The sequence below is a fragment of the Chrysochloris asiatica genome, unplaced genomic scaffold (assembly GCF_000296735.1).
Source record: "Chrysochloris asiatica unplaced genomic scaffold, ChrAsi1.0 scaffold00075, whole genome shotgun sequence".
NCBI lineage: Eukaryota > Metazoa > Chordata > Mammalia > Afrosoricida > Chrysochloridae > Chrysochloris > Chrysochloris asiatica.
The window spans coordinates 9361398-9387131 of NW_006408593.1; the positions used below are offsets into that span (position 1 = coordinate 9361398).

Below are 25734 nucleotides of genomic sequence, written 5' to 3' on the forward strand. Positions count from 1 at the left end.
CCCTCCAGGGCCATGCACACCTCACTTTGTGTAGGAGCATCACCGACCACCTGTTGTTAATCTAGCCTTGGTAATCCATTCTGTACTGTGTCAGCAGTTCAAAAGGGCACTGTTAGTATTTTTTGCCGACTTCAATTAAAGTGAGATTTCAGAGGCCCCTCTGATCACATTTCATCTGTCACAAGTCAGGAACAAAACAGACAGATTCCAGTTGAGAGGGGGAAGGAAGAGTTTATTGCAAACAACAACCAAATAGTTTGGGCTGTGCCCAGCAAAGGGCATGCTGGGAGCCTCCAACTGATACTGCTCCCCACTCTACCCCAAGTCCCCTTTTCCTTAAGAGTCTTCCCCTCCCCTCAAAAGATGTAAGTGCAATAACTTACTTTAAAAGGCAAGAACATTTCTTTTAATATTTGCTATAATGTACTTGTAGTTACATGATGGTATAGGCAGTAAAACTTTATGGAACCAACCAATTTTTTTTTTTTTTTTTTACATTTTCTGAATTTTTCATGTATTTTTTAATAGATATATTTGAATAATCCACCCCAGGCCATTAAGCTAAAGGGAAAGTTGCGTTTATACAGGGTTAAAATATCTTACAATGAGAACAGTGAGTATTGGTTGAGGTTCATGTTCCTTCTAGCTCTCGGCTCTCTTCTTCAACCACTGCACACCCAGACAGATTATTCGACATTGAAAATTGTCCTTCAAAATCAGTAGTATAAAGGCCTAGCTCTAGGTACGTAAATGGAGGGGGAAGAAAGGAGAGGGCAAGATTAGGAAGTGCACCGTTCAACAATGTCACGGTTGTTGATGGAAATACCTTTCAGCATCCTTAAGGAAGAGGACTTGATGTGCCTTTGGAAAGTGACATTCTGGCCACCTCACTTTATGTGTGGTCATTATTATCCTGGGGGTCAGCTTGACAACCATCCTCCCCCAGCTGGGCCTGTGGGTCTTTGAACCTGGTGGCCAGGGCCATCGAATAAACCCAGAGCCCCAGAATGTCTTCCATGTCCTAGAAGGTGGCTTCTCCCCACAATCCAGAGAGTTGTGGTTTTCTTCCCCAGTTGTGTGGGGACCAGTATCAGATTACCTAATAAGCAAGGTAAACACAAGCTTACTTGATATTACAACTAATCTGTAGTGAACAATTTCACATTTTTTTTCACATCAAAGATTTTGACTGAAGGTCTGGCTGGCATCTTGTCTCTCTCCCAACTCCACAACACCTTCCTACAGAATCAAAGCTTCTGTTCAATTTTTAAATCCTTTACAGGGATGATATACCTGAAAAGCATAGTAAGCACAGGCTTACTTGTGTTTACTTACTGATCTGTAGTGAATCATTTCCATTTTTTTTCATCACATCTGGAGAAACCCATGTGAAATTGTTCATTATAGATTAGTAAGCACAAGTAAGCCTGTGCTTACCTTGCTTATTGGGTCATCCGATCCTGCTGGAGACCCACCTCATGGTTGGCACCCCACCTTCTTGCAGTGTTTTTTAAATAGACTGGTCACTCCGCTTCCCAAAGTTGGTGGCGCCAATGTGGGAGCTGAGAATCAAGTATAGTTCTAAGAATTCAAGGAAAGTTATACCCACCCTCTCTGTGTGCCCCCAGAGCCCTCTACTCCGTGTTTCATCTGAAGAGTGGTAGCAGCACCTTTGAGTTGAGCTTTGGTATGCTGAAGTTTCTTCCCTGCGGCAGCAGAGGCTCTCAGTTTTGGGGGAGCTGCCCATCACTTCATGTTTGCATTGCCATCTTTCTAGAGCTCGTAGGCAAACAGCCAATGGAAATCCTCACCTCTTTCAGCTTATTCGCTTAGCAGTGAGCCACACCCCAGGGAGATCCTCCTCACCACCTGCCTTTGTGAGACTGAGCTCGAGAAAGCCGGGCGACCCTGGGGGAGATACCAGACACAGGAGCTGCTCCAGTAAATACCTCCCGCCTTAGAGCACAGAAGGCTGACCACCGGCTGAGAAGGAACCAGAGTCCACCAAGGTTCTCTTCCCAGAGAGAAGGATGAGGACAAGAGGGCACTCGATCAGAGAAACGAGTTGGCGAGTGGATGCAGGTGAATCACAGGGAGACAGCGCAGCATCAGGGCTGGAACATTTAGCTTTGCCTTGGGTTAAACACAGGCCAGGATAGTCACTTATCCACATGGGCTGGAGTCTTCTCATCTCTCCTGTGAAGGGATTGGACTAGCTGGTGGGTGTCTAAGCTCAGTGATTCTGGGAGTCTTAAGATTGACAGGTGGGTCCCAGAGGCTGGGGTGGAATGGAGGGTAGGTCTGGGGAGAGCAGCCTTTGGAAAGATACTCCAGAAACCCGCTGAATCACAGCTGCTCTTGGCGGTGAAGGCCACAGAGCCTTCTTCTGCTAGAGGCTTTTTCTTCTCAAGTTTTTGGGTTGAATTGTGCCTGACTTTGGTCTACCCCAGTCAGAAAGCAGGCACACGGAGGAGCTTCCAGATGAACCCACTTACAGCCCTCTCTCCCTTCCTTCTTCCTGGGGGCGGGGAACTATCTTGGCTCTTTTCCTTTGTGCTGATTTTCTCCTGGATGAGAAAATACCTCAGGAGAAAGTTCCTCCCTTGCCCTTCCCCAACCTCTAGTGCATTTAAGAAGGAAGCTGGGGAACTGTCTTAGTCTCTAGTTCTTTCTTCCTTCCCCTTCCTATATTTTGGGGAGTCTAAGTGATTTCACTGAACTTCAGAACTGGAAGAGGCTTCATGAGCCATTCCAAGATCCACAAATAGATGAAATGCTTAAAGACAAGCCTTCAAGAACATTTCATTCCATGTCTGAGCTCCTTTTAGCCTCTAGTAGGATTTTAGAGCTATAGTTCACAAAGAGGTCTGATTCTTACTAAGGGAGACCAATGCCACATCCTTCCCCAGTCTGGGATCTGGATCAGTTTCTTGGCTTGGGAGGCAGCTATCCCCCAGATGGGAACTCCAGGCAGAGGTGGGCACCTGGATGCCCCCTGAAGCCTTGGGGAGCTCTGAGCTCACTCCTTCTAGCCAGGGTTTTCATTCAGCCCAACCCAAAGGGCTGTTCTGGGCCTGGCCCTCCATGCTGATGGGAATCAAGGAAGAGAAGGCAAGTATTTCTCTCTGGAGGGACCTCCCAGGTATCTGGAAGGCCCATCTCAGTGAACAGTTGCTGTGTGCTACAAATTTAAGTGAAGACTCAGATCTGGTCCCCAAACCCAAGCTGGAGCTTTCAAATCTGGCATATATCTGAGGACCATCCCTAGAAGAAGGTCCCTTGTCTCAAGCAGGGACACCTGGTCAGGAGGGCGTCCTGCCAGCCACACCTGAAATAAAGCAACTCAGTCCCAAGAATCCTTCCAATGCCATCATGGGTTTGAGAGTGATTGAGATTTCTAGTCTCCAAGGGAAGAAATATAAGGGAACATGCAAAAGGCTACAAGAAGAACTCTCTCCCCTATGCCTGAGGAACACAGACCCCACCCCCATCCCCACCCTACCCAGTGTGGGAGGCTCTGGCAGGTATGATGCAGGGCCAGAGAGGGCTGAGGGGAGGGAGATGGTCTGAGGCCATGTAAGTTATGCTGTCCTATACAGAGTCATGGGCACATGGCCCTTCTGCCACTGTTTCTATGCCCCAAGTTGTAAACACTTCCATTCCAGGACATTGCTGAGCAGCCTGGATGAGTGACCAGGGCAGGGTTGGATGAAGAAGGGACAAGCTTCTCCACTTCCTCTCTGAGGAGCACTGGCTGGGCTCCCACACAGCCTGGGTGGAGAACAAAGCTGCCCAGATCTCCCTCCACCTGGTGCCACGGCTTCGAGCCAGTTCTTTCCAGTCAGTCATGGGCGAGGAAGCAACACCTCAATAGACCCCAAATTAAAAAATCTGTGTGAACTGGAGCGACAATGAATGGAAAAAATGATGAGTTGAAGCCCTGCTAGAAACTTAGCCCCCTTCCTAGAAAATAAAGGCAGTCTACACATTGCCCAGCAACCAGATCTCCTGTCCCTGGATTTTCAGCAGAGTCAGAGGCAAAGGTGCCCTGATCAGTGATGGAGGCCAGCTAGCTGCTCTGAATGTGCCAGCGCTCCACAGTCCTGGCAATACCCAATCCACACTCTTGAGAGGAGTCATTATACCTCTTTCCAGTCCCCCATTCCAGGACTCAACCCTTACCTTTTCCCATCCTAGTTATCATTCCATGTCACCCAAATTAAAAAGATCCAGGCCCAATCCAGTTTTGCTTCGTCAGCCATGACTGAACCGGTTCTAACCAGTTCACAGCCCTGCCTGGAGCCCATCATGCTGCCCCCCGCTGGATGGCAGGGGGAGTGCAGAGGTGTATGCGTCCGGCCTGACCCTGCAGCCACACATTCCTGCTTCCTAGGTGACTTTTCCCAGCACCATTGGGTACCCATTGGGTGATCCATTTTCTCAGCTCCTCCCCAGGCCAGTGTTCACCCAGAACCAGAGTCTCTGGGGTCCAGGAAGCTGGGACATGTCTTCCCTGGGGATCCGTCCATCCTCGTAGATGCAGAATGGCTGCAGAGCCTTCAGCACCATCTCGTCTCCCTTGGGGTGTATGTGGCACAGCACAGCCAGGCTGAAGGCGCATGGCCACCACTGGGGGTGGGCATCGGACTCCATGTGCTTTTAGGAAGAGAGAAGGAGGTGATCGGGCAGGAGCAAACTCTGGAGAGCAGCCTGTTTAGACATACCGTCCCTGGCCTGATGACCAGGGACCACACAGCAAAGGAAAGATGGACATGACTGGATGTTGGTGCTGCTGGATCAGGATGGGAATCTAACTGGGACTCAGTGGTCACACTGGACAGGGCGAGGAGGGATGGGGAGGGAGGGTGTTCAGCTTATAATGGATGCCAAGCTGCAAACTGTGGCCACCTGTCTCTCTCCACTGCCCCTGGCCGAGAGCGGGCTCTTGGGCCTCATGGCCACAGAGGGGCAGAGACCCATTGCTCCCCTCCCGCCAGCAGTCCGAGGGGCCTCAGACTTGGGGCGGCTGAAAGTGCTGAGGGCCAGGCCCTAAGAGGAAAGTCGAGTGGGAGGCTGGGGGCCTGGAAAGCATGGGCGTGGCCAGTGCCCCGAGGTGGGGGAGGGCACAGGGACGGGGCAGGGGGGACCCTGTCATGTGGCCCAGGAGATGGCGGCGCTGTGCTCCTTGGCCTTCATGCGGAGGGCTGCGATGCTCGAGGTCTTGCGGTCCGGCTCACTGTTGAGCTCATAACCATTGAGGCCGGGGCTCAGGCCGGCAGCTCCGAACAGGCTGCCCACGTGAGTCTGGCCCACGTGGCTGCCCGCTCCAGAGACGCTCAGGAAATCGGTGACACCCCCAGCCCCAGAGCCAGGGGGGTGGGCGTGAGGGGACATGCAAGCAGGCACTGGGTCACAGGGGACCACACAGGCTGGCACTGGTGAGGCGGCCCCGTTGTTGCCGATCCAAGACGGGTTCTGAATCTGGGGAGGGTGGAAGAAGAAATGTTACAGGGCAACCTGTTCCCCAATGACCACTTTCCACAAGTCCATCAGGAGCCCCCACTCCTATTTACAAAGGAGACTCTCAAAACCTTTATGGAAATCAGATACCTGTTCCCAAGGCCTGGTGGCCAGCATACAGAGAGTCAGTTTTAAGGACTCAACTTCACACTTCATCAAGAGTGTCAGGCAAAAGGGTTGTCTCAGGGGCACAACGAATCAGCTGAGTCCAGCCACTGCCAGACAAGGCCCTGACTCCCTAATTGCAGATACTGCGGTAGGCCTGTTCTCTAGTCTGTGGACTCCTCAAGGTCAGGGGCTGGATCTGAGTCACTCTGACACCTTCAACAGCCCCAACAAAGAGTTGTTGTTGATAAGTGCCGTCGAGTCAGTTCCGACCCATAGCAACCCTGAACAGGGTTTCCAAGGCTGTAAATCTTTACGGGAGCAGAAAGCCTCATCTTTCTCCTGCGGAGCAGCTGGTATTTTCGAACTGCTGACTTGGTGGTTCACAGCCCAATTCATAACCACTACACTACTAGAGCTCCTCACCAGGTAAATGTGTGCTGGCCTCAGCTTTGGCATTGGGACTGTGGGGTTCTGGGCTTGCAGGTTGATGGTGGCAGGGGTTGGGGATGGGAAGTGGAATCTAAATCCTCCCAGGGGCTGAGGCCTTGAGCATTCAGAACTGCCTCACAGTGAATAAAGTTCCTAGAGGTGCAACTGGCTAAGTGCTTGACAAGCAGTGGAAAGTTTGGTGGCTCAAATCCACGCAGAGGCATCTCGGATGATCACAGCCTTGAAAAGCTCAGGGAGCAGCATGCCTCTGAGTCACATGGAGTGCCTGTGAATGGGAATCCATTTGATGGAATTAGCTCAAGAAAGGAGTCCCGGGCTGGTGCTGTGGGTTAATGCACTGGAATGCAAAGCCACTTTGAACCGTACGGTTGGCAGTTCAAACTTACCAGTCTCTCCTAGGAAACTCTATGTAGGGTCGCTGTGGGTCAGAATCGACTCGATGGCATACAACAACAACAACAGCTCAAGAAAGAAGGGACTGCCTCAAGGGGTGGCCAGTGCTCAGAACTGGATGGATAGAGGCCCAGTCAGATAACCACATACTATGGATTGAGTGGGGGTATGGGGTGGGTGAAGGCCCAAAGTAGATGTCCACACACCATGGACTGGAGTCCTGGTGTGGCGCTGTGGGCTAATGTGTCAGACTACAAAGTCATTTGAACTACAAGGTCGGTGGTTCAAGCTCACAACCGGCTCCTTGGAAACCCTATTCAGGGTCGCTCTGGGTCAGAATCGACTCAACGGCACTTAACAACAACAACACACCATGGATTGGGGTCAGGATATGGGATGGATGGAGGACAAATTAGATGCCCACACACCTTGGATTGGGTGGGGGTATGGGGCAGATGGAGGCCCGCCTAAGCTAGATGTCCACACACCATGGATGGGGGGAACCAGGCATCAAGTGGGGAGTTCAACAGCATAGCTTCCTCCTGAGCAACAGAGACTTCTTTTCCAACTATAGCTCAGCTATCTGTGGTTGTTAAGTGTTAAAGAGTAAGTTCCAAGTCATAATCATCTTGTGTAGGGTTTCAGAGGCTGTAAAGCGTTGTGGGAGCAGAAAGCCTTATTTTTCTCCTGATGAGCAGCTGGTGAACTTGAACTGCTGAACCTGTGGTTCGAAGTCTAGTGTTTATTCTACAGAGCCACTGTGCTCCCCAGCTTGGGCCTCTGGGATCCCCCTTTTCTCCACTTTCTAAGCATTTATGGGGCCATCCTTGGGTGGGGAGTAAGGTGAGCTTTGAGGAAGAGATCAGTTGGGCACGTCTCTTTCAGGGAGGGAGGTGATCTTCCTGCTGGCTGCCCTGGGGGATGGAGTTGGGGCTTTACTAGAAACAGTAAGAAGGGAGTTGTATGTCCAGCTGTCCAAATGGCCACAGAAGCTGGTGCAGGCTGGCCGTGGTTTAGGGAGTGGGGTAGTTGGCCTGTGAAGAAGCTGGGGTACAGGTGAGGGAGATGTGCTTGTGAGCACAGCAGCTGAACCCAAGGCAGACGAGTCGAGGGAGGGTGGGACGTGTGGGGAGGGGAAGGAAGCATGTCACAGGAGTCAGTCCAGATGGTGCATGTACCAGACACCCCACATTCCTCAGTCTTACCTCCAGGCCTGACCCCCGACCCCTTCTGCATGAATCCTGGGAGGAGGGGTGCAGAGCTGGGGGAGGGGTTGGGGGGGCACCCAGGGACTGTAGCACGAAACCAAAACCAGGCAGGGAGAAGCACAGGAGACTTAGGGATGTCTGTGCAGCCTGTTGGCCGTGAGCCCGGCCAGGTTTGAGTCCATTCATGGTGACAGAAGTGACAGCCACCTCTATTCTATAGGTTGAGGGGTGTCATAACCGGACTCACCCAAGCGTGTATCCCTCCCAGAACCCTGGTGCCTGACATCAGCAACACTGCTGTCATTCCTTTGTGTCTCACTGGGGGACTCAAATGCCACCAGAGTGGGGCTGAGTGACAGACACGCAGGAAGATGCTCTACGGGGCAGGAGGAGATGGGACATGGGAGCCAGGGAGAGCCAAGAGGCCACAAAAAAAAGAGCCTTTTCGAGACTGGATAATGCACAGAGCACTTTTGCATTATCCAGTGTAGACCTTCCACCACCCATCTGCCAGTTTGTGCTATGGTGGCGTGTGTGTTCCTGGAAGCTCTATCGCCTGTATTTCTAATGCCAGCAGGGCCACCCATGGTGGACAGGCTTCAATGGAGCTGCTGGACTAAGACAGATGAGGAAGAAAGACCTGGAGATTACCCAGTGGAAAAAGAATCCCTATGGGTCACACCGACTATTGTCTAACTGAACTCAAACATGCTAAGGACCATGAGGATGACTTCATACTGTCATACACAGAGTTACCACGAGGCAGACTGACCTTGCAGTACCTTCCACAAGAGTTGGGCAGACACTTTATAGTGTTCAATTCACAGATGAAGAAACTAAGGCTCAGAGAGCTTGTGACTGGCTAAATGTGAAGAAGGCCTGGGCTTGAGACTTGTGATTCTATGTACATTCCAACTCTGCCACCAGATTCCAGGACTCTCTTTCTGAGGAAATGTGCTCAGTGACTCCAGATTGTCTAAAGGCCCTGGCCCTCAGCTTGTGTTGGCTCTTACGCTCATAGTAAAACCAGCAGAATGGCCGAGGGGAAAAGCTGCTTGTGAGCATGGTGAGACTAGAGCCCTAACTTCCCTAAGGTCCAGCTAAGCCTGCCTCAAGATCTGTCTGACAGGACTAGATCTGGACCACCCACATTCTGGTTTAAATGGGACAGAAGGGCAGCCTGGAGCCCTGAGCCCCTCTGAGTGGGTCTAGACCCTTCACCTGGTTCCCACTCTCAGAATTTGAAGGGCTAGGAACCAGAGGAGCCAGCTCTGGGCAGCCACTCACCTGGGCGTAGTTCTCAGCTCGAGTGAGGAGGGGCAGCTCATAGGCAGTGGAGAAGTGGGTTCGAACCTGCTGCATCTGCCCGAAACGCTCCCTCTTCCTCCACTTGGCCCGCCGGTTCTGGAACCAGACCTATAGGACAAAGCGGAAGTGGCAGGGTCAGGCCTGACCCAGAGGCCATGCACACCCTGTCCTTGAGCCATTCCAGAACAGCAGTGTGTGTACAGTACTGTGGAGGGAAAAAGAAGTATCAGACAGGAGCTGGTCCTCAGGATCTTCCACACTGGGAGATGGCGAGGTAGCTCTCCACCAATCATGGAAGTGCCTTGGGCAGCACCTTCACTCATCCAAGCTGCAGAGTCTAGACAGGTGAATCCTACCTACGTAAAACTAGCCGCTGGCCATTATCTAACCAATTCCAACATTGGTGCATCCTTATCCACTGATCACAGATTCCTATAGAGAATCTGATGAAAGCTGTGGACACCCCTCCAAAAAGTGTTCTTAGGTAAACACACATGCACTTTTCCAGAATGTTCATCGCTCCCCAGGGCCTATCAGCCCAGATTCAGAGCTCTCCCTTACTGACTCTTCCCTGCAGGAAATGAAATCTCCCAACTCAGAACCTCCACGTGCCAGTGTGGGTGGGACCATGTAAGATAGCAACAGAGGGCTTCAGGGAGGAGAAGACTGGAGCTGGGCCTTCAACAGCTGGCAGGAAGGTGGAAAGTTGAGGCACACTCAGACCTCAGAAGGCCACTCTGCCTGGTTTGGGGCCAGTGCTTGGGCGGGAGACAAAGAAGCATGGAGTCTGGAGTCAGCAGGCAGAGGCCTCGAATGCCGAGTGAAGTGGTTTTGCCCTTAGTGCCATGGATAGAGGCGGCTACAGCAAACTCTGGATCAGATGAGTGGCCAGACGTAGAAAGAGGAGTGAGGCCCACTTGTCACTGAGCATGGGTGGCTGGGATGATGACTAAGTCTAAACACATTGCTGTCACATCAATCCCAACTCACAGTCACGCCATGGGACAAAGTAGAACTGCTGTTCCTTAGGGTTTCCAAAGCTGTAAATGTTTACAGGAGAAGAAAGCCTCATCTTTCTCCTGAGGAGCAGCTGGTGGGTTTGAACTGCCAACCTTGCCGTTAGCAGTCCAATGTTTAACCCATTGTACCACCAGACAGGGCTCCTTTGGGAAGACTTTAGGCTGAATGAAAGGCAGATCTTGGAGTTCCTCTGAGGACAGCCTGTGTGGACTAGCTGGCCTTCTCAGGTAAGATGAATACACCCCAAACAGTACCCTGGTGGATCAGGAGCACAGAGCAATGACAAGACCTTGGCTGCAGAGGCACCAGGTGTCTTGTCAGGCGCTGAGCAAGGCCGAGCTGACTTTGGTCAGTCCCTGCTCTGTGAATGAAGACACTTCTCGTCCACTATGAAGAGCAAAGATGTCACCTTGAGGACTAAGGTGTGCCTGACCCAGGCCATTGTGTTTTCAATAACCTCATATGGATGCGAAAGCTGGACAGTGAATAAGGAAGATCGTAGAAGAATTGATTCCTTTGAGTTGTGGTGTTGGAGGAGAATACTGAAAGTGCCATGGACTGCCAAAAGAACCAATAGATCTGTTTTGGAAGAAGTACAACCAGAGTGCTCCTTGGAGGCCAGGATGGCTAAGCTTCTCTCTCATTCTTTGGACATGTTGTCAGGAGGGACCAGTCACTGGAGAAGGATGTCATGCTGGGTAAGATGGAGGGTCAGAGAAAAAGAGGAAGACCCCCAACGAGATGGATCGTGGCATCATTGATGGACTCGTGTGTGGCAGCAGTAGTGAGGTTGGCCCAGGATCGGACATTGTTTCGTCCTGCTGTGCATGGGGGCGCTATGAGTCGGTTCTGACTCGATGGCACCTGACAACAACAACAACAACAATGAGGTAGTGACAGAGGTGTGACCTCTCACATGCCCCTCACTGGAACCAGCTAAAGTGGAGAGAAAGACCTGGCTCTGGGAATGGGTGGACCTTTCCCCAGGGTATCGCAGAGACTGACCAGCCTGCTTAAGCACTTCTAGTGGAGCTGGGGGTCAGAAATGCTCACAGGAGGGCTGGGTTTACCAATGGCCTCAGTTTCTGCAGCTATAAAATGAGGCCATCTTTTGCACTGTCTCTGGAGCTCTGGTAGCATAGTGGTTACGAATCGGGCTGCGAGCCGCAAGGTCAGCAGTTCGAAACTACCAGCCGTTCCGCGGGAGAAAGATGAGGCATTCTGCTCCTATAAAGATTTATAGCCTCAGAAACCCTGTACAGGGTCGCTATGAGTCGGAACCGACTCCACGGCACATAACAACAACAACAACAACCTAGAGGTGGATGTGAAATGGCTGGGAAATGCTTTCCGAATGTTTGAGAGTGCTGTACACTGTTTATGGAGTCGTGGTGATACAATGTTTAAATGCTCAGCTGCTTATAGGTCAGTAGCTCGAACTTACCCGGGGCTCCATGGAAGGAAAGACCTGGAGGTCTGTTCCCGTAAAGATGGCAGCCTAGGAAACCCAAAGGGCCAGTTGGGCTCTGTTACAACAGAATTTCCATGAGTTGGAATCAACCTGATAGCACAAACACCACCACAGCATAGTGGTTAGGAGTCAGGCTGCCAACCTCAGGGTCAGCAGTTCGAAACTGCCAGCCATTCCACGGGAGAAAGATGAGGCTTTCTGTTCCTGTAAAGACTGACAGCCTCGGAAACCTATGCAGGGTGGTTGTGAGTTGGAACTAACCCCACAGTCCCCCACCACAGCAGCATACCACTCATTTATGGTTTCTGACCCTTCTCGCTGTCTTTGGCTAGAGAAGAGATGTCAAAAGATGTCAAAAATGATGGGGGTACATGTGATCCCCACTCCTGTTTGAACTCACACGTTCCCCTCCCTATTCAGTTGCAGTGGGCCTGAGCCATTTTCCCCAAGTCACCCCATCTCCTTACGCTGCGGTTAGTTTATAACAAGCAGTCTCCCCGTGCCCCTTGGAGACCAGCCCTCTCCCAGGTTTGGACTCCCAGACCCTGCCCCAGAGCCTCCTGGGCCCCCTTTCATGGGGTTTCCAGGCCCAGGCCGCCCACTGGGAGCCAAGAGTTGATCGGGTCTCCTGTGCTCCTGAAACGGGATCCTCCTTTATCAGTGGCTCAGAATGGGGGGGCTGGGGCAGGATGAGAGAATGAATCAGAGGGGCTTGTTTTCATTTCATGTTTAATTTCCTGCAGGCATAGCTCAGCCTTTCCTCTCCTTCCTCAGCCTCCCAGGGTTTTCTGGGAGGAGTGGGTACCGGGGGAAGGAGGAGGGGTGTTGGGGGAAGGGGAGGCATCAAGGTATTTGGGTTTTTTCTTTCTTTCTTTCGGGGCAGGGTGGGGGAAGCTCTTGCTGTCACTGCTGAGGCTTCCCTGGAACCCCTGTGGGGTCCTGGTCCTGGTCCTGGCATGGGAGCATGCTCTGGGGGCGGACACACCGCTGTAGGCATGAGGACAGAGGGTCCAGGCAGGGCGGGTGGGGAGGAGGAGGGGCCTAGGATGGACTGGTGGGGCAGGGTGGTAGATGTGGAATGTGAGGGGGGCTGGGGTTGAGTGTGAGGGAGACCTGGGTTATCCAGGAAGATGGATGAACGGCGGGGGAGAGGTGGGCAGAGATAACACTGTCTTTGGGACAGGAGTGAAAGAAGGTCAGGCTGAGGGATTTCTTTCAGGACTCAAGATGGCGTATGAAGGAGGCAGCTGCTTTCCTGCTCACTGTGGAGCCTGACTTTCCCCCCAGAACCCAGGCTTGGGGGGAGTCGTCAGTATCCTCCTTCATACATTGGGTGATGGCGGGCGTCTGTCTGGCTCCTCAGTGCTCATAATCACAGTACTGGGGTCTTCCAGTTGAAACCCCAGAAACCCACTGGGGCTCTGAGGGTAGCCCTCTGGTTGTATCCCTGTCCTCACAGCCCACCCCTGTGCTTCAGGGCCCCAGGGAGCAGTAGGGGGCTCCTCCATTGTGACCAGGACCACCCCGCTCCTGACCCACCCCAGCCTGGGCCCACTCAGCACAGGCCCCACTGAGGACCAGGCTGTGCAAGGAACCAACTGTCTTGGTGGAGGCCTCGCTAACCGCAGCCCATCTGGGGCCAGGGCGGGGTGGCCCAGGGCGGGGAGGCCTCTGTCTTATTGTCTTCAGACACCAGCTGTGGAGATTGGAATCCCAGACAGCAGAGAGAGGGCCCTGCAGATCCCTGGAGCTGGGCCAGACCCCAGGGTTCTTTCCAGGAAAAGTCCACCTCAGGCCCCCCCACTCTCCTGTCCCCATAGCCATTCTATGCCAAGCACCTGGCTTCCCACCAGGAGAGTGGGGGCCCTGAACAAGTTCAGCTGAGGCAGACAGGGGGTTCCATCACAACCCCCCCCACACACCCTCAGGGCACTGCCAGGCCCAAGGCTCAACCCAGAGGTCTGACGCACATGAAGATCCCACCCACCCTGCTGTCTTTAGACAAAGAAAAGTCTGAACAATTTGGCATGTGTCCTGGTGCTACACACTGAAGTCAAATAGCCCTGGGCTGGGATTTGGGAGTCCTGGCTTCTAGTTTCACAGCTGCTCCTGAATCACTCTTAACCTTAGACCATTCACTGCCCTGCCTCCTGGGCCTCTTCTTCCTCATCTATCAGCTGAGCAGACCAGGTGAGTCTTTGCAGCACTAACATTCTGTAACTCTTAGATGGTGAGATTCAAAACTTGTCAGGGTTTCCCTTTTTGCTTTGGCCACCAGGAAACTCAAGATTGAATAGTAATTATCATCCTTTGCCTAGATTATTGACAAAATTGTCTCCCCCCTCCCCCCCATTTAATGATACACTTCTATGAAAGATCTATTAAAATAACCTATTGTTTTAGTTTATTTTAATAGATCTTTCATAGAAAGCTGCCTCAACTTCGAGGCAAATTGTAAGCTGCATACATGCAGAGATGACACTTCATTATATATGTCAGGGGGTGACTGAAACATGCTATGTTTTATCCTGGGAGAGTTGTCTTTCTATCAATACTTAATGAACTCGGCTCCTCCTGGATACTCACATCCACCTGTTAGCAAGCATGCATACAACACGCATGCACTTATATCTACACGTATGTGCACACACGTTCATGCATTCACACACATGTCCACTCAGGCATGCACAACACACACACACACACAATTCACTCATACACACATGCGTACTGAAGAGAAAATGAACTGCGTTTATCCCACACACCAACACGGCACCATCACCGGTCACCTCTCCTCTCCATTCACTCCTGTGTCTCATCTCAAATCCATTGGCTGGAGCCAAACTGGATCCTGGGGTTCCTGGCTGGACTCAGAGGTGCCTAAGGTCACATGACTAGCTTATCCAGTTGTCCATTTCGACACTGTAATGGAGTAGAACTGCCCTGTAGGGTTGGGTTTTATTTGTTTTGGGGGGTGCTGTAACCTTTATAGGAACACATCACCAGGTCTTTCTCCCATGAAGCCATGGTAGGTTTGAACCTCCAGCCTTTCAGATAGCAATTGAGCCCTTGACTGGTGTATCCCTCCTCCAATGAGGCAGTGGGCTGTGGCATCAGAATGAAACATCAGCTGCCCTGCCTGCCTCTCTCAAGCAAAAGTTCACCAGGCACTGCGGAAGAATAAAGTGGGCGGCCTGCCCTCAGGGAACTGACCGTCACTGCGGGTAGCTGAGGTTTATAATTATGACATATTTACTGTTGGCTGCCAGTCCTTGGTACATTAGCCTTTGTGGATGAGAAGGCTTCTGGACTATGTTATGGATGCTTCTGCCTTATTACACAGAGCGTGGTGGAGGCTGCTGGGCCTTTACTGGCGCTGGAGAGCCGCCTTGTCAAAGGTTCTGCAACTGTTCAGTAGTGGGGGCTCTTGTCCTTACCTCATGGGGGCTCCTGTCCTTACCCCATGGGGACTCCTGTCCTTACCCCATGGGGGCTCCTGTCCTTACCCCATGGGGGCTCTTGTCCTCAGACTGCTGAGTGTTGCTACTTAAAACACAATCCCTCTTTGCTCTCAGCCTGTTGACTCCTGGGCTCCCTGACAGAGGAACTGGCATAGGAAGACACCGTAACTGCGATTTCCAATGCGCTTTGGGTAGAAAAAGCAGGTGGAACATACCTATTTTGTCTGAAGCTGAAGTCAGTCTCCTGTGAATACTGAACTTGAGCTTTAGTCCCTGGGTTTTGTGACCTGTATTTTAGCTCCTCCGAGGTCTTTGCTTCCTTTCTGGATCTTTCTTTGTTGTGATTTCTTGCAGGAAGGGAAAGCACACCTCCCTGGACAAGGGAGATCAACCAATCCACAAATACTTATGGACTGTGTGCCCTTGTTGCTCTTGGAGACAGCCTTCTCTAACTGTGGGGAATATAAGAATGACCAGAATCCCTGTCCTGAAGGAACTCACATTCTAGTATGGGAGCAGACAAAACACATAAAATAACACAAGCCCATTATAAATTTTATCAAGAAGATAAAACAGGGCACTGCGGTAGAGGTGACCTGGTTTGGCTGTGCTGTGCAGTGTTGGAGTGGGTTATGTTGGGTGTGGCAGTACTGTGTTGGGTTGGGTTGATTCGGGTTATTTGGTAGTTGGACGGTGGTAGGAGTCCACTATCTTGTTCAGGGTGGTCAGAAAGACCTCTCAGAGGAGATATGTTGAGCTGAGACCTGAAAGATGGAGGAGAAAGCAAATATCCTAGGTAGAAATAACAGCTAGGTTGTTTTATGACTGACCATTGGATCCCATGTTGTTGTTATTAAGCACCATCGAGTCGCTTCCGACTCATAGTGACCCTGTCTAGGGTTTCCAATGAATGGCACGTGAGTTTGAACTGTGGACTTTGCAGTCCAATGTATTCTCCTGCAGCGTCAGACCAGGACTCCATCTACGGTTGCCACAGAAGTCTTTATGTTGGCCCTGTTTCCTCTACAAGGTAGGCCTTCCGGTGCAGAAGCCAACCACCTTCTCCTTTGTGACGGTGCCCTGTTGGGTTATGGTTAGGGGGTTAGAACACCCCCTAACCTAGCTAACAAGCTTCCTGCCCCACTAGGGGCCCTCCTTCCTTCGCCCTCTTTCACAGGACAAAGCCTGGTATTACAGTGGATAAAAGCAGAGTTGCTCTGGCTGACCAGGGGTGTGAAAAGCAGCTTCCTGGGCTCGAGGGGAGGAAAGACTGGTCTGCCGGATGAGCAGTTAGAAGATCTCAGCTCCAGTCATAACCCTAAGAGCAGGTCCTGCTCCACCCCTCCACCCCCGGTGACCCCCACTGACCTGCACTCGGGCCTCCGTGAGATCTGTTCTCATGGCCAGCTGCTCCCGAGCATATACATCCGGGTAGTGTGTCTTCTGGAAGACCTTCTCCAGCTCCTCCAGCTGGTAGCTGGTGAAGGTGGTGCGGTTCCGCCGCTTTTTACCCTTGTTGCTCTCTGAGTCGGCCTTCTCCAGTGGGCTGGGGAGGTCGGAGTTGGCCCGGTTTGGGGGACCCTTCACCCCAGCCTCCTTCACACTGAGGTAGCTGTTGTCCATCCCCACGGTATCAGAGTCTGGTGGTAACTCCGGCTCACCCAGGGAGCTCTCTTTGGCTGAGGGGGGAGGAAATAAGGTCAGAAACTAAAGGCTGGACCAAGCAAGGGGTAGGGAGGGCGAGAGAACTGTCCCTGCCTCTCCCCTTCTAGAGGTCTATTGGATGCGAGGTCAGGAGACTCATTTCTACTCCTGGCTTACCATTAACATGCTGTGCGACCTTGGGAAGGTTGCTTCCCCTCTCTGAACCTTGGCACCATCAGTTTAGAATGGGCCTTCCAGCACCAAGGTTATGTGCATTTGTGCAATCCTAGTCTGACCTTATAACCTTTAACCTGGGACCTCCCCTCTAAGGGACTCCATTTGTCAGAACTGCTCTTTTGGCCAGAGAAGATGCTGACCCAATGATTTCTGATTCCCTGGGTGGAAGAGAAAACTCAGTTTGCACCCATGTCCAGTTGGGCTGGTGGACATGTAGGAAAAGCCGGCACAGAGACAGACTGGTCATGTCCAGAGATGCTGTGGCGTCTGTGCCCACGATCCCAACTGACCTCTTGTTGTCCAACAGACAGATCTTTCTTCCTGGAGGGGAGGTAGGGTTTGAGGGAGGGGACACATTTCCCTTTAAACAAGCAGTGTCCTCCCCTCCAGACTAGGGTTGTGTTTCCTAGGGAAGTGACCAGTGTCCTCCCCAGGATGGTGGCATCAGGGTCCCTGATAGCTCATGACCTGAGCCCCCAGACAGGCTGCTTTGCCCAGTTCACAGCTGAGAAGGGCTAGTCTGCCCATGTAGGTTGAGGATGAGGAGGATGGAGGGGGTGGGCAGGAAGGAGCTTGTCCAAGTACATCTAGTTGACATCGCAGGCAAACACAGCAGCCCATGATAGAGAAGAGTGCAGCCAGGGCTGGGGGTACACAGTTCACATCTAAGATGCTTCAGCTGTGTGCTTTGGACTGTGCACCTCACCTCTCTGTGCCAATTTCCCCTTCTATCAAACGGGATGAAGAGACTCAGGAGCTTCCTTGTAGGGTCATTGTGAGAATGAAATAAACTAACATACATCAAGAGGATACTGGCGGTTCAAGTGCAGAATTCTTGCCTTCCATACTGGAGGATCTGGGTTCATTCCCAGACAGTGTACTGCATGCACAGCTACTGCTATGATGCAGAATGTGTTTCCGCTGAGCTTCTGGTCTAAGATGGACTAGGAATAAAGGGCTGGCAATTAATCCACTCCTGAAAATCAACCAATGAAAGTCCTATGGGTCACAATGGTCCAAGCCCCAATCACCAGGGGGATGGCGAAGGACTGGGCAGCGGTCTGCTCTGTGTGCACAGGGCTGATGGCATCTAACAGTAACAGCAAATGCTGATGACGTAGGCGTTTGCTGTTATTGGTGTTCTCACACCTGCATGAGGCACCCTGACCCTGGGCCACCCAGCTCACAGGGGCATTGGGGCAGGGCATGAGGCAAGCACTGGCCTGGGGGTTTGGACAGTTGCGTCCCTCTGAACTCTGCCCCCTTGTCTGTGACTTGATGACTGAGAAACATACAGGGCACATTTGCATGATTTGCACAAGCACTGAGAATCACAACTACCATATGTGGGGAAGGCCTCCGAGCCCCAGTTTCTTCTGTAAAATGGGCCTACGCGGCTGGCATTAAGTGACGGGACCATGCCTGGAACCTAGGTGAGTGCTGAAACTCAGGCCCACTCTCACCTCTGGTTTTCGGTGTATATCCCTTATCGCTGGGAAGCTGGGAAGGAAGACGAGAATTTTGCCCGTAAGTCTCTCTTCCAAGCGGAGGCTATGGAGACCAGCGCCCAGCATGAGCCTGGAAGCAACTCTGGGCCTTTGCTGGGGTTGCCTGCAGTATGGGAGCCCCAGAGGGTAGGGTCAGTCCCCAGGCAGCCCCCAACCCCTGTGTGAGTCAGGAACACACAGACACCCAAGACTTCAGTAACAGCATTACGTAAATTCAGCTGGCAGTTTATCTTCCCAGCAAACAAATGTCTTATGTTTTGTTTTTGTTTTTAGAGGAAAGAAATCCCACCCAGCCTCACAAAAAATGAACATCCCATAATGCCTGGACCCTCACTTGCATCCCTGCACAATGACGTTGGCATCAGCCTGGGATTGGGACCACCCCACATAGTAATGGGGCTGGGGTTGGGTAAGGGGATGAGCCTAAACTCTAATCTTACCAGTGGAGAAACTGAGGCCAAAGAAGAGTGGGAACATGCACCAACTAGAGACAGTGACCTCTCAGCTCCTAGGCCTGTCCTTTGGTCCTACTCCAATGGCCTTTTACTCCCAGGGAGAGAGGTGGGGATAGAGGGTAGCTAGGGGCCTGATATCGGGGGTCCCATTCTGCTTATCCTGTGGGGAGAGGGGCCAGCCTCTGAGGATGAGGGAGCAAAGATGCATCACAGAGAGCTGCCTCTGTGTTGAGTTTGTTCTCAGGTTAGCCTGGGAGCAGGCAGTGGGTATCCAATCTCTGGAGGTAAATGGGTGGGAGGGAATGGGGAGAGAGCACGTTGTGGTAAAAAAACCCAGCAGAACCAGCAGACAAGAGTTCAAGTTCAAGACTAATCTCCACCATGTTGTCACTGTTGGGTGCTGTTGAATCGATTTCAACTCATAGCTACTCCATGTGACAGAGGAGAACTGCCTCACAGGGTTTCCTAAGCTGTCATCTTTATGGGAGCAGATTGCCTGATCTTTGTCCCACTGGGTGAGTTTGAACCATGAACCTTTCTGTTAACAGCCAAATGCTTAACCATTGTGTCACCAGAGCTCCACAGGCTACTTGTTTCACCTCTGTGAGTCTCATCTGTAAGTGGAAGCCAGAATGCCCAGCTGAGGGTGGAGAGTAGGCAGGGAGTAGTCATTGCCTTAGCCCAATGGAGTAGCCATCGCCTTGTGCTTTCTTACGAAGTAGAGTGGGGCGAAGGGGAGAGAAAGAAGGGGCACATGTGAGAACAGCCAGTTCAGGCAGAAGTCAGCTAAGGGGAAGACGTGGAGCCTGAAGGGTTCTGGGAAATTGGTGCTCTGGTTCTTAGAAGAAGAAGGAAGAAAACCTTCGCAATTCAACCTTGATTACTGGTTATTGGTGTAGATTAAATTGTGTCCCTCCCCCAAATATGTGTTGTAAATTCTATTTTCTACACCTGTGAACATAATTCCATTTGGAAACAGGGTGTTTTCTGTTGTGTTAATGAACAATATCAGTGTAGGATGTGTCTTATGCCAACTGATTTTGAGATATAAGAAGAGCAGACTGGGCACAGAAGTAAAGGGACACAGATGTGGGAGACAGATACCATGTGACATGAGAACTGGAAGGAATCAAGGATAAAATGTTGAAATGAGACAAGGACCTTCCCCCAGAGCCAACCACGAGAGAAATCTTTCCCCTAGAGCCAGTGCCTGAATTCAACAGCGCGAGTTGACCAAGACAGTCAGCCTGCTTTGAGTCCTGAGGCTGGTCCCTAACTTAGAGAGCAAAGGAAAACTCCCCACACAACTGGTCAGAATACACCAAGGCCCCACAGGAGCTCAGTCCTAAGATCCCAGACTCCAGGGTCATCCATCCCAACCTCCTCCCACTCTGCAGGGTCACCGACAAGTGCTGTCATCTAATCTTTGGAGGCAGGGGGTACACTGTCCCCAGATGTAGCCCAGTTCCCTCTTATGTAACTGTGGCTCATGGTCCTGGTTCTAAACCCTCAGGCATTTCTCTAAGATGACCCCATGGAAGTTTGGAGACAGCTGACCACATCTCTGAGCTGTCCATCCTCCTCCCAAATAAAGAGACCAGTCCCCACTGTGGTCCTCTGCTTGAGACAGATGAATGGTAGGCATGGGATAGCTAATGATGCTGGTTAGTCAGGGCCCTGGACAGAGTCAGCAGTTGCTCTCTAGCTCAGTGCTCCTGAGGGGCTGTGGATGGAAATCCATGTTGCCCAGACTTCAGCTTAGTCCTCAATAAGACAGCGCTGAAAACTGAGCCCATGACCCAGGCCAGTTGCCCCCCGGCAGAGGTTTGATTTCTGGCCACTGCATCTCATGTGTGGCCACCACCATCTGTCAGCTATAGCTGGGGTGTTAATGATGCTGAATGAGACCCTAGGGGTCACAATGGTCAGATCTGCAATGGATCATGGGATGGCACAGGACCAGGCAACGTGGGATTACCATGACCTGAGGCAGCGGTAGGGGGGGTGGAGGTGGAGGTGGGGGTTGGACTTGACATCAGCTAACAACAACAAAGGAAACCATTGGTCTCTTTGTTTCTCGTTCATTTTAGCCAACTCCTCCAGGAAGCCCTCCCAGACTGTGCCAGCTGTAATGACCCACCACTCTCCTTTCAACACAGCCTGCTGTTTGCTCAATGGAGTAATGAACCCTGTTCCACCTACAGAATGCCAGGTCCTCATCTCATTGGTCCCTTCACATACCAGGATTTAGCACAGGATGAAGCAGGTAGCACTTACCAAGTGCCAAAAGAATAAATGTGCCGAAGAATAAATGAACAGTTTCTAGCAAACAAACATGACTGAGTTGTCACTCTGTCCTGATACTGTGCAGGCTATGTCTGTTGGACAACAAATGGACCAGCTCATCTATAGCTTCACAAGGAGGACAGCGTTGAGGGAGACACAGACAGACTGGCATCTGATAACTAAAGCTGTCCCGCACAGGATTGGTAGCTTAGGTAGTAAGATTGTTGTTGTTGTTAAGTGCCGCAAGTTGGTTCCGACTCAGCGACCCTCTACAGGGTTTCTGAGGATTTAAACCTTTGCAGAAGCAGAAAGCCTCATCTTTCTCCCATGGAGCAGCTGGTCGGCTCGAACTGCTGACCTTGTGGTTTATAGTCAGTCCAGTGCTTATCCAATGGAGTCACTGCACCCCCTTGAGTAATAGGGTGAATAAGATAATTGAGGGAACCAGAGGAAGGCCAGAGCAGAACCTTGGGGCTGCCTCCTTACCAGGAGCAGGAGGGAAAGAAGCAGAGACAGGAAGAGAAGCAAACAGACAGGATTCACGAGGAAGGTTCTAGAACTTATAGCAAGGTCTAGGAAACTCAGTATCTGCCTGGAAGCCCCAAACCCACTCCACACCCACCACACTGCCACACAGGCGTAGAGAAAAGGCCACTGGGAAACTCTTAGCTTTCCAGGTCTAATGGGGTTCAATGGCACTTCTTGGGGGCCTGGTGGTACTCAATGCTGGGGCAGATGGGCAGCAACAGAACTGGGTCCAGGCCTTCTTTCCTACTCTCCCTGGGCAGCTCCTCTATAGACTCAGGACTGGTTTTACACTGAGTCCCCCATGGTGAGGACCAGGGTTCTGGAAAGGATCTGTCCCAGGACCAACATGGCAAGGGGGTGGGAGGTGATGACTGTACAATCCTAATCTGCAGCTTCCCAGAGGGACATATTGATTTGGAAGATAACCTGAGCCTACTCAGTGAATCAAGTCATGTGTATTCATAAGAGTAATGCTCCATGGCAGGTGTGAACGAAGGGTTCTTATGGCATCCTGTGCCCTCTGAACAAACCCAAATACATAGTATCTCCATCAACCACTTCTGATGAAGTTGAAGATTATATTATGAATAAGGAGCCATCGAAGGCCATTCCACTTCTGTCTGATTTCCTCCAGGGATGGGGCACCAAACACGTGGAGCTGCTATTCCTTGCTACACAGTCCTAGCTGTTCAATTTCAGCTTGAGAAATGAAAAGACATGGAAAACCTGCCTTCATTCTCTTATGGTCTACCCATTGTACTGCTTCAGTCCAGTGGAGTTACTCTAACCTTGTCTAACCTCTTTTGGATAGAAACTCTTAAAAGAGTTCCAAAGGTGATTAATTGATTTGATTTTTAACTATTATCTAAAAATAATTTTTTAAAATATTGTGGTAAATACATATATGTAACCATCGAGAGATATCATTGCTGATGTCAGATAGACCTTGGCTGAAAGCAGAGAATACCAGAAAGATGTTTACCTATGCTTTATTGACTACGCAAAGGCTTTCAGTTGTGTGGATCATGACAAGCTATGGACAACATTGCGAAGTATGAGTATTCCAGAACACTTAATTGTGCTCATGAGCAATCTGTATCTGGACCAAGAGACAGTTGTTCGAAAAGAACATGGAAACGCTGAATGGTTTAAAATTAAGAAAGCTGTATGACAGGGTTGTATTCTTTCACCATACTTATTCAACCTGTGTGCTGAGCAAAAAATCAAAACAGCTGGGTTATATGAAGAAAAACATTGGATCAGGATTGGCGGAAGACTAATTAACAACCTGCGATATGCAGATGATCCAACCTTGCTTGCTGAAAGTGAAGAGGACTTAAAATACTTACTGATGAAGATCAAAGACCATAGCCTTCAGTTTGGCTTGCATCTCAATGTAAAGAAAACATAATTTCTCATAACTGGACCAATAAACAACATTCTTATCAACAGAGAAAAGACTGAAGTTGTCATTTTTCTCAGATCAACCATCAACACTCACGGAAGCAGCAGTCAAGAAATCAAATGATGTATTGCATTAGGCAAATCTGCTGCACAAGACTTTTTAAAGTGTTGAAGAGCAAAGATGTCAGCTTGAGGACTAAGGTGTGCCTGACCCAAGCCATGGTAGTTTTACTAACCTCATATGCATGTGAAAGTTGGGCAGTGAATAAGGAAGACTGCATTTGAGTTATGGTGTTGGAGATTATTGAAAGTGCCTTAGGCTGCCAAAAGAACCAACAGATCTGTGTTGGAAGAAGTGCAGCCAGAATGCTCCTTAGAGGCCAAGATGGCCAAACTTCGTCTCTCATGCTTCAGACATATTGTCAGTAGGGACCAGTCACTGGAGAAGGATATCATGTTTGGTAAGGTGGAGGGTCAGAGAAAAAGAGGAAGACCCCCAGCGAGATGAATTGGCCAAGTGGCAGCATCAATGGGCTCAAGCAGGCAACAATTGTGAGGTTGTCCCAGGACCGGGCAGTGTTTCATTCTGTTGTGCATAGGGTCGCTATGAGTAGGTATCAACTTGATGGCACCTAACAACAATAACAAACCATCGATTTGCCATTTCTACATTTTTCACATGTACAATTCAGGGGCCATAATTACATTTATCATGTTGTTCAACCATCATTGGTATCTACTTCCAAAAGTTTCCATTTCCCTTAACAAAAGCCCAGTGACCTTAATCAATGAGTTCCCCTTTGCCCCTTTCTCTCCGCCACCCCTGATGACCACTAATAATCTATGGTCTCTGTGAGCTGTAGAATAAAGCACTTGACCTCAAGGTTGGTTTGAATCTCAAAGGTTAGTGGTTCAAACCCACCAGCCACTCCTCGGAAACCCTATACACAGTCGCTATGAGTTAGAACTGATTTGATGGCACTCTACAACTATACATGTAATTCTAAATATTTCATAGGAGTGGGAGCCCATCTTGTATTCCCGGTTTGTGGCTCACTTAGCTTCATAAAGTATAATGTTTTCATGGTCCGTCCATGTTGGTGATTCAGGACTTCATTTCTCTTTGTTGTTGTTGAGTGCCGTCGGTTCAGTTCCGACTTACAGCGACCCTGTATAGAATAGAGTCTCTGAGGAGCGGCTGGTGAGCTTGAACCACTGACCTTGCGATTCAAACCAACCTTGCAGTCCAGTGCATTAACCCATAGCACCTCACGAGGACCTTTCTCTTTAAGGCCAATAGCCCGTTGTCTATATATCATCACTGTGTGTTTGTCAGTCATCTGTTGGTGGACACATCTGCTCTTTCCACCTTGGCTATTGTGAACGTCCACTGGTGCACAAGGGTAAGAAGAACTGATTTCCAAATGCTGTCTGAGGAGAGGCTGTAGGAAGTGTGTGTCCTCATGCAGTGGGCCTGGGGTGAGGGTGAGGGGCAGGCCAGGGTGTCTGGCACATACCTGCAGCCATCAAGGGGTATACACACAGGCAGTACTTCTGGACAGGTTTGTGGAGTGTGCACACTGTGTGGTCAGGTGTGAGCACACAATGGGGTGTTGTGTAGAGCACGTGGGTGGTAGCGGTGGTCAGTGTGTTGCCCCAGAAAGGCAGAGTGGAGTGTGTATGTTACACATAGACCTGTGCATGTGGAAGGCATGTCTAAGGGGTCTGAGTAATTGTCTCCTCCCCTCCATGGTTTCTATTACATCTGTGTTTCCTGCAAACGTCTGCTTTGTGGAGGACATGTCTCTCCTGTTCCCGGGTGAGCTGGCCTCACACACCCCATGGCAGAGCGCTCGGCACCGATGTAATCTCCTGAAACAAAGCAGGCTAGCGCAAGGCCCTTCATGCTATTTAAAGGGCACTGACTAAACCCACTGCTGGCCAAACAGTCATGTGGGGTGGAGGGTGAGCCATTGATCAATGTCCGACCCTATCTCATCTGCCACTGGACTCCACCAGAGCCCCACTAGGATGCCCCTATTTCAACTCCAGGCCCAATAAAGAATGAGAAGGGGCAGAAGTAACCAGGGTGACATTTCAACAAACGTGTCCCGGGTCTACAGGCTGTGCCCCTGCCCACAAGGAGCTGACCATCTACTGAGGAGTAAGGGGCTCCAGGACTTAGGGAATCATACAAGAGGTGACTGGCATCACTAACATACATCGATCTCAGCTTTCCAAAATGCTCTCAAAACAAGGCAAGTCTGAAAAACTCACAGACCAGAGACATGAAGGAGCTCTGGTGAGTAATATCAAAGTTAGAATCCTGATGCGATCCTGGAACCAAAAAAGGGCGTTAGGGCGAACCCCTGAAATCTGAATAAAGGTTGGAATTTAGTTAGTTGTTGCTGTTAGGTGCCATCGGGTCAGTACCGACCCATAGCGACCCTATGCACAACAGAACAAAACACTGCCCAGTCCCGGGCCAACCTCACAATTGTTGGCATGCTTGAGCCTATTGATGCTGCCACTTTGCCAATCCATCTCGCTTGGGATCTTTCCCTTGTTCTCTGACCCTACCAAACACGATATCCTTCTCCAGTAACTGTTCCCTCCTGACAATATGTCTGAAGTTTGAGAGACGAAGTTTGGCCATCTTGGCCTCCAGGGAGCACTCTGGCTGCACTTCTTCCAACACAGATCTGTTGGTTCTTTTGGCAGCCCATGGCACTT

The 25734-nt window shown here is 50.7% G+C and overlaps 1 protein-coding gene across 1 annotated transcript in view; it reads right to left on the minus strand.

Moving 5' to 3' along the window:
* Positions 1–4957: 4957 nt before the first annotated feature.
* Positions 4958–25734, minus strand: part of ALX4 (ALX homeobox 4) — a 55647-nt gene continuing 34870 nt past the window's right edge. Inside the window, exons 2-4 of the mRNA XM_006865034.1 lie at positions 16308–16618; positions 8967–9095; positions 4958–5481 (exon numbers count right to left, since the gene is read on the minus strand). Coding sequence (XP_006865096.1) covers positions 5152–5481; positions 8967–9095; positions 16308–16618 — 770 coding nt within the window. The 3' untranslated portion in view covers positions 4958–5151. The remainder of the gene's footprint in view (positions 5482–8966; positions 9096–16307; positions 16619–25734) is intronic.